The sequence below is a fragment of the Symsagittifera roscoffensis genome, chromosome 1, assembly GCF_963678635.1.
Source record: "Symsagittifera roscoffensis chromosome 1, txSymRosc1.1, whole genome shotgun sequence".
Lineage (NCBI taxonomy): Eukaryota > Metazoa > Xenacoelomorpha > Acoela > Convolutidae > Symsagittifera > Symsagittifera roscoffensis.
In genome coordinates, this window is record NC_087062.1 from 80,932,949 (window position 1) to 80,940,765 (window position 7,817).

The 7,817-nt window shown below is 40.6% G+C and overlaps 1 protein-coding gene across 1 annotated transcript; it reads right to left on the reverse strand.

Annotated features, from left to right (window-relative positions):
* Positions 1-205: 205 nt before the first annotated feature.
* Positions 206-2,474, reverse strand: LOC134857086 (rRNA 2'-O-methyltransferase fibrillarin-like). The gene is made up of 3 exons (XM_063873445.1): positions 2,010-2,474; positions 1,188-1,585; positions 206-808 (listed from the first exon to the last, which is right to left on the reverse strand). The coding sequence occupies exons 1-3, from the start codon at positions 2,439-2,441 to the stop codon at positions 625-627; spliced, it is 1,014 nt and encodes a 337-aa protein (XP_063729515.1). The 5' UTR covers positions 2,442-2,474; the 3' UTR covers positions 206-624.
* Positions 2,475-7,817: the final 5,343 nt, after the last annotated feature.

Below are 7,817 nucleotides of genomic sequence, written 5' to 3' on the forward strand. Positions count from 1 at the left end.
GTGCGTTTCCGCTTATTTGCGCTTGTAATCGCGTATATTTAGAATGACACAAACAACTGTGTGATTTAAAAGCAATTTGTTTTGCTTACCAGTTAAATTATAGAAACCTTAATCAAAGAAAAGATTTAACATGCGTCAGCTGTGTATGAGACACAAAACTACAATTTACACAGCCAATCTCATTGCATCTGTCGTGGGAAAACTATGATCTCCGAAATGTATTGTTCTGATCAAATATTCAAAAAATTCAACGAGAATCTGTAAAACAGGTTGCAACACAAATCAGAGATTTCGAACAAAAACAATAGACCAAACTGCAGCTTTTTGAAGCCACTTGTTATCCTTTGTTTCCCTCCCGTCTCCAGAAGGGTCACTGAGAGGAGTGAGAGGCTGCGCGTCAAGATTGAAGTCTGTAGAAGTTCCGAGTATTCCAGGTCGTAGACTGTGGGCATGGTATGGAGAGCATACATTACATGGTCACTTTAAAATCCACCAAAATAAATAACAACAAAAGGAGAGCATTAAGTCCATGGTTTCTAATTTCAAAAACAAAGCTACAGTTAAAACTGCACAGCAGATGAGTATCGCAGAGAAAAGGACTTTAGAGGGATTGAGTTTCTATCTCTACTTGTTGGCCTTAGGGTTGTTTGGAGACCTGTACTGGCCGACGATGACTGCGTGATCTCTCTCGTAAGGCTCAAGCGTCACTTGCTCGATGGGTTTGATCTGTTCGGCCTTGAACTTCTGAAGCTCGCCGGCGAATACTGCTTCGGCTGGTGCAGTGCTGTCTATGCAGTTGGCTTTGATACTGAACACAAATTGAAAGTCAAAAAACCAGGATAGTTGGTTCCTTTGTAAGTAGAATACAAATTCCGACCAGTGATTTAAAAAAAAATTCTGGTTCAAAAATGTGTTTTTCTGCTTGCCGCGAAAAGAGGAACAAAAATAAACCTAAAATTTTTTTATTGGCCGGATTAAACTACAAATATTGTTGCATTTTAATTAAAAGCGATTTAAAAAATCATCCAGAAAAAGAAAGTTTTCGTTTATGCACGCAAAATGCAAAACTAAACTTCATAAACTGCTTATTGAAGTAAAATTATGTAAGTCAGCGAACAAAGCCACAAGACGACGTCAATTCGCAATGAAATTTAGCGCTAGCGATAATAATGGTGTTAAACTTTTACCTAACAACAACGTGTCCTTCGTTTTTAAGGAAATGATGTGCGTTGAGAGCCACAATTCGAGCTTGATCCGGTTGAGCAACATCAGCGAAGATGCAATCGACCATTGGTACCAACATACGGTACTTCAGGGGATGTCTGGCATCCTCCACGATCGGCGCCACGTTGGTTCGTTTCTGACTCATGTCCAGCAGATCTCGACCGCTGCGGTGACTGAACTCTACTGCGAAAACCATGCCTTCCTCTCCGACAATGTCACTCACGTGACTCACTGTCGTTCCGGAGGCAGCGCCCAGATAAAGCACTTTGCTACCAGGCGCCATGTGGATATTCTCTACTCCGTTGATGACAGCCGCACACAGCTTTGATCGGAAAGGGTTCCACACTCTGTACTCAGTTTTCTACACAACATAAGGACATATATGACAATAAAATCTTCAAGTAAAGGAGCCCTAATTGGTTGAGCTTAATTTTTTTTTTACTATATTTTACGATCAACACTGATAAGGGATGAGCTTAAACTTTCAAGAAAAAATGTTTTGTAGCATCTAAAATTACTATGCTCTGCTATGATCAACACTTATCCATGGTCTTCTAAAATTCCGACACAAGGTTGTTTTCAATATTGTAGGCGCCTAGAGTGCCCTGATAGATTCAAGTTCCACTGCATTCACTCAACTCAATTTTAAGTGGATTTATTAACATTAACATTTATTAACCTCTTTTATTTTTAATGGCATCATGTATTTCGATTTTAATTTTGAGAGCTTAACTTCCCGCTCTAATAGAAATACTCTGAAAATTAAGGACATTAAAATTTCGCACTTCGGATGTTGTCGGATCTGATATCTCAATTTTTTTCTCCCCATATACAACAACTCCTGGTGCAAGATTGCGAGTGCAGACAACTTCGTCTTTTCCTTTGCCGATGAAAACTCCGGGGTGCCGATGTGGCTCTACGTGCGCTTTACCAGCTCCTGGTCCTCCCCGTCCACCGCCTCTGCCTCCCCCACGTCCTCGGAAACCACCACCGCCACCACGACGATCGCCTCTATCTCCCCCTCGTCCTCGGAAACCCCCGCCACGATCGCCACCTCTGCCTCTGAATCCGCCTCTGTCACCAGAGCCACGGAAACCGCCTCTTCCTCTGTCTCCGAACCCTCCTCTTCCTCTATCTCCAACACCTCCTCTCCCTCTGCCCCGGAAACCTCCTCGATCTCCACCGCCTCCGCGCTCTACTCCTCGGAATATGCCCATATCAGTCAAATCTGAAAAAATAAATATTTATCTAAATTTTAAGTACCTCGTTGTTTGTGAATATCATCCTATGTTAAATAGAAGGCAAACTGGGTTCACAGAAGGCATTGAAATGTTCATAAAGAATATTTTCTCTATTTGGTGCAAATGAGGTTCAACAGATTTGACTTGTTGCAGAGGCGAAGTGGAGCCGCGCAAAACTTGCGATACAGATGTAATATTCATTCATTTTTGTAATGGCCAATTAAAAGAGGCCCTTTCCTCATACAACGGCCCATGCACAAGTTGATAAGGTTATAACAAGGCTACATGCACGCATCAATTAGGATCAAAAGTTTTGTTTTCGGGTGTTTTAAGTTTTTTTTGTTTTCCAAATTCAGGTACCACAAATAATCATCGGACTGGGTTGAGTGATAAATCATATAACTATTTCAGTCGTGATTGGAACATTTAAAAATTTCATTAAAATTTTCAGAGTCAAGAAAAACCGGTTTGAATTTTTAGATTTTTGGTCTAATTTCGAGCTAGTTTCCCCGTCAGTTGTTTGTTCTATAGTGAAGTTGTGCAATCACAAGCTATTCTCCGTGTGCACTTGTGCCATTCCCCCGGATTGGCACAGTCGAACCCTCCGACGAAAACGAAACGGACATTAGTGACGTTAGAGACGAATTCGTTAAGAAAAAGAGGGTCAGAATATTCTGGAATTTTTAAATTTTCGATTCTCAGCAGATTATTTCTGAAAAATGCAGGAACGACCATTTAAAATGGAAGAGAATAAAAACAGAAAAAAAAGACGCCGATAAAACAATTTGTGAAGAAAGCAAGAGGAAAAACGAAGTCTCTTATCGTGACGATCAGACACGATAAGGCACTTAGCTGCAGCAGATAAGAAAGGAGGCTTCAATGGGACAGCCGGAGCGGATCGGTACCCTCCCGTGCCACGAGATTGGAGAGATAAGAGCTTTATCTCAGGAGGAGAACGGAATTGGAGGCCCGGTGTCTGCCCTGTTGTGATGCCCTGAATAAGTGAACTGAATCTGATTTTATATAAAATTTCAGAGCATGAGTAGCTAGAGAGAAGGAAAAGTCAATCCATCCCCAATGGATTCAGTTTATAACTGTCACTAGATACATAGTCAAGGATGGGCTCTGAGCCGTGTTTTAATGGTAATCACGTAGTCTGGGGATCCGAGACCCAGCTATGTGTCCATTTTCGCATGTAACGAAAGCTGATCAAAAGTCGTTTGACTAATTGCCTAAAAAATGGTAACTTTTTACTTGGCCCTGAACAGACCAGACAACTAACTGGCTAGGTCTAAACGGTAAAAAAAGAGTACAATTAAGTTAACTGACGCCTGCCACCCGTCAATAGGTGCTTTTTCACGCTCCTTCACTGCGTAATGTCTGTATTAATGTTTAATTTAGAACCAAATCTTAAGTGAATTCCTAGATATAAAGTTTTTAAATTGATTTTTATTGTCATTTAGCTTATTTGTTTTTGTAACAAATCCTGACAATGCACATAGTTGCGAAAACGTTTGAAGTTTATTTTTCAATAAAATTCCTTCAAACTGATTAGGAAAGTATTAAGTAATTGCAATAGCTGAATTGAGCTTAATTTAAACCGTGCTTACTCTAAGGTTTACCCAAATAATGTTAATTTTTGGTGTTCTTCAGCGCAATTTTGGAAATCAAAAATTTTCGTTTTTTTTGGTCATTTTTCTTCAAAGATTGTTTCTCCGGCTTTCTTATTTTTTTTAAAAAAAACGGCTGTCCTTGTTACAGCTGTGCCTTTCGACCAGAATGCGATCTGTTTTTTTTAAATCAAAAACAATACGTCGAAATCAACAGTTAACAACGTTTTTGGTATTGTGAACCAAAAAGTAACGGTAACGAAAAAATAACGTGATTTTTTCAGTTTTTCGAGTGTGCATGACACGTAACAATCTGGTTTTTTGAAGCAATTGAAACAACAAAATCAGAACAACGATTTTCGCGTATCTGATTAACAAGACAGCAACTAACGAGAAGGTTGAAATTGAGAATAACGTTCGATCGATAACAGAAGAAAAGAAGCCTACAGAGTTGAAACGATCGTGCAGCTAAAATCGCTACCGGATCTTTTTTGTGCAATCTGCAAGTCCAAAGACGATAAAACAACCCTTCCCGATAGTTGAGAGAGCGTTTTTTCAGCAAAAATGAAGAATTCGAATGGATCTGGAGTTGTGCGTCAGGATAGGGTGAACAATTTCTACTGGACAAAAACAATAGTGAGGCAACCCTGTTCTGAGGAGTAACATCACTGCTGGGGATGACGAGACTCAACCATTAAATCACTACTTTTTCATGCATTTTTAGCTAAGCAGAATAGTTCGGCCGATAGCCTCTAAATTGTACAAGGTTCGTTTACACAATTTTTTCTGAATGTGCCAGTCGGTCATATCTGGAAGTTTGAACTTGAGAGACACGAAAATACGTAATTTTGGAGTGAAGTGTTAATTTTCAAAATTTCGAATGGAGCCTGTCATGCTCAGTTTTCTCGTACCAACTGAAAACAAAAAGTGAAAAATCAGAACGACCGAATTTTTAATTGCGGGAAAATACTCAAGAAAAAAAAGCAGTAAATTGCTATTTGCAATTTCCCGATACAAAATAATACACGAGTAGAGCTGTCTTATCCCGAAAAAGGAGGAGAGATAACAAAAAGAAGATAGAACAACTATTTGAAACGAACTAGAGTGAGCCTTCAATGGAAAGGCGGACAGCTTGAGTGTCCCAATGGTTCACACAAAAACTCCGATTCTAGAGCCAGAACGTGCTTCTGTTATCAAAACTGATCAGTATCAAACTTATCTAGTTATATTATCTAATTCTAGAGTTGCTTACCAATTTAATTACTCCTTGTGCTCGAGTGCATCAACATGTGAGTCCCCAATTTATGTGCCAGTCGGTCATGTCTGGAGGTTTGACCTTAAGAAACACGTAATTTTGGAGTGAAGTTTTAATTTTAAAAATTTCGAATGGAGCCTGTCATGCTCAGTTTTCTCGAACCAACTGAAAACGCAAAGTGAAAAATCAGAACGACCGAATTAACAATAGCGGGAAACTACTCAAGAAAAAGGCAGGAAATTGCTATTCGCAATTTCTCGATACGAAATAATAAGAGAGTAGAGCTGTCTTATCCCGAAAACAGGAGAATAGAACACAGACTTGAGAAAGGACGATTATTCGAACGGAACAGAGTGAACATTCAATGGAAGAGAGGACAACTCGAGTGTCCCGATGGTTCATTCAGAAACTTTTTGATTCTTGAGACAGAACTTACTTCTGTTGTCAAAACTAATTAGCATCAAATTGTTTAGTTATATTATTCAATTCTCAAGCTGCTTATCTTTTAGTTACTCCTCATACTCAAGTGCATCGACATGTGAGTTCTCAATTTAAATTTCTCGAGTGTATTTTATGATAGTTATGTTGAGATAAGGCGAGTTTTAGGTTGATCCATCTGAAATGGATCAAAGTTCCACTGTCCAATAAAAAGTAACTAAGCGGATTGTTCCGACCCGGTTTTTAGCGGCGTTCATGTATTTTGGGTATTTCGAGACCTAAGTATGGGGACGTTCTTATTTCTAGAGTGGGGGGGGGGGTATTTTGGTAGTGGCCTTTAAGCTGTAACGGGTTCTAGTCTCATGTCGCAAGCGAACCGAATTCGCTCCGACCGTTCTTGAGGTAGAAAAACACAAGAGATAGTGTCCCTGACTCTTGAGCCAATGGTTATAGGGCCTATTTTTCTTAAGCCTCATATGTGACTAAAGTAGGCGACTGTTACATTAATTTTTTCGATTGTGTTTTATGATTGTTATGTTGAGATAAGGCGAGTTTTAGGTTGATCCATCTGAAATGGATCAAAGTTCCACTGTCCAATAAAAAGTAACTTAACGGATTGTTCCGACCCTGTTTTAACGGCGTTCGTGTATTTTGGGTATTTCGAGACCTAAGTATGGGGACGTTCTTATTTTCTAGAGTGGGGGGATATTTTGGTAGTAGCCTTTAAGCTGCAACGGGTTCTAGTCTCATGTCGCAAGCGAACCGAATTGGCTCCGACCGTTCTTGAGGTAGAAAAACACAAGAGATAGTGTCCCTGACTCTTGAGCCAATGGTTATAGGGCCTATTTTTCTTAAGCCTCATATGTGACCGAAGTAGGCGACTGTTACATATTGTTTTTATGGCGCTCCTGGGTGTTTTTACGACATCATGACTACGGGGTCGAACCCACTTGACACAGCTCCGGGCTGCATGCCCATTCTAGAGTACCGGTGGTACGGTTCAGCGGGAACGTGTAAACCTCCCGGTTGTACCGTGATAGCTTTTTAAGAAAACTTGAGAAAACTTCCTGGTACGCTCTCCGAACGAGGCCTAGCTAACCGAGTAAGGGGGGGCAACTAGGGGGACAAAAACAACAAAAAAGTATAGAAAAAGGAACAAAAACCATAAAACGAAAAGACAGTGACTTTGATACCGGATCACTTGGATCAAACCTTTAAATTAATTAAATAGTATACCCATATTGTTTTATAAGACCGATCGTTTCGATCAATCTAGCAATTCAAACCAGTGACTTCAATAAGGTGCCCGAGTGGGGGGCGTTGTTAAGGGTTTTCAGATAAATTGCAACTTAGCCGGACCACTAGGAGACTTGACTGGAAAGGGTGACCAGCCGAGTGGGAAAGTGGTTCACAAGGATCGAACCGGACCACTAGGAGACTTGACTGGAAGAGGTGACCAGCCGAGTGGGAAAGTGGTTCAGAAGTACTGAGCTGAACCCACTGGAAACTTGACTGGAAGAGGTGACCAGCCAAGTGGGAAAGTGGTGTTGCTGTCAAGTGCAGAACAGAGACAACCAGCACAGGATCAATACAAGAGGACGCACAGGGGTGTTCTCAAGTTGGGCAACGGGTATCGTTAGAATCCACATTACTTTTTAGGAGATAAGTGTAAAATTGGATAAGCAGAGCCCCATTGTTTTGAGGACGTTTTTACTCAAGCAGGCCTGGAAACAGGTCTACGGTTTTCTCTCGAGGAGTTTAGCACCCGGCGCTTAAGGGATTTTTTGGCTTAAGAGGTGGGCTAAAGAGGGGGAGGTTAGAAGGGGGGCTGGTTAAGTTAGAGGTTAGCGGTTGTAAATTGTAAAAAGGGGGAACACGTTAGAGTAACTAATTGTTCGGTATCGTCGACTTAGTTACATTAGATATTTACACGCGTTGGTTATAAGAAGCGGATATCCAAAATTAAAATCAGCTTAAGGTAGGTACCCTAGTCGGATCGGTAGGGGGGAACGGACATAGACAGTTTTTGTGATAACCCATAAGATCGCT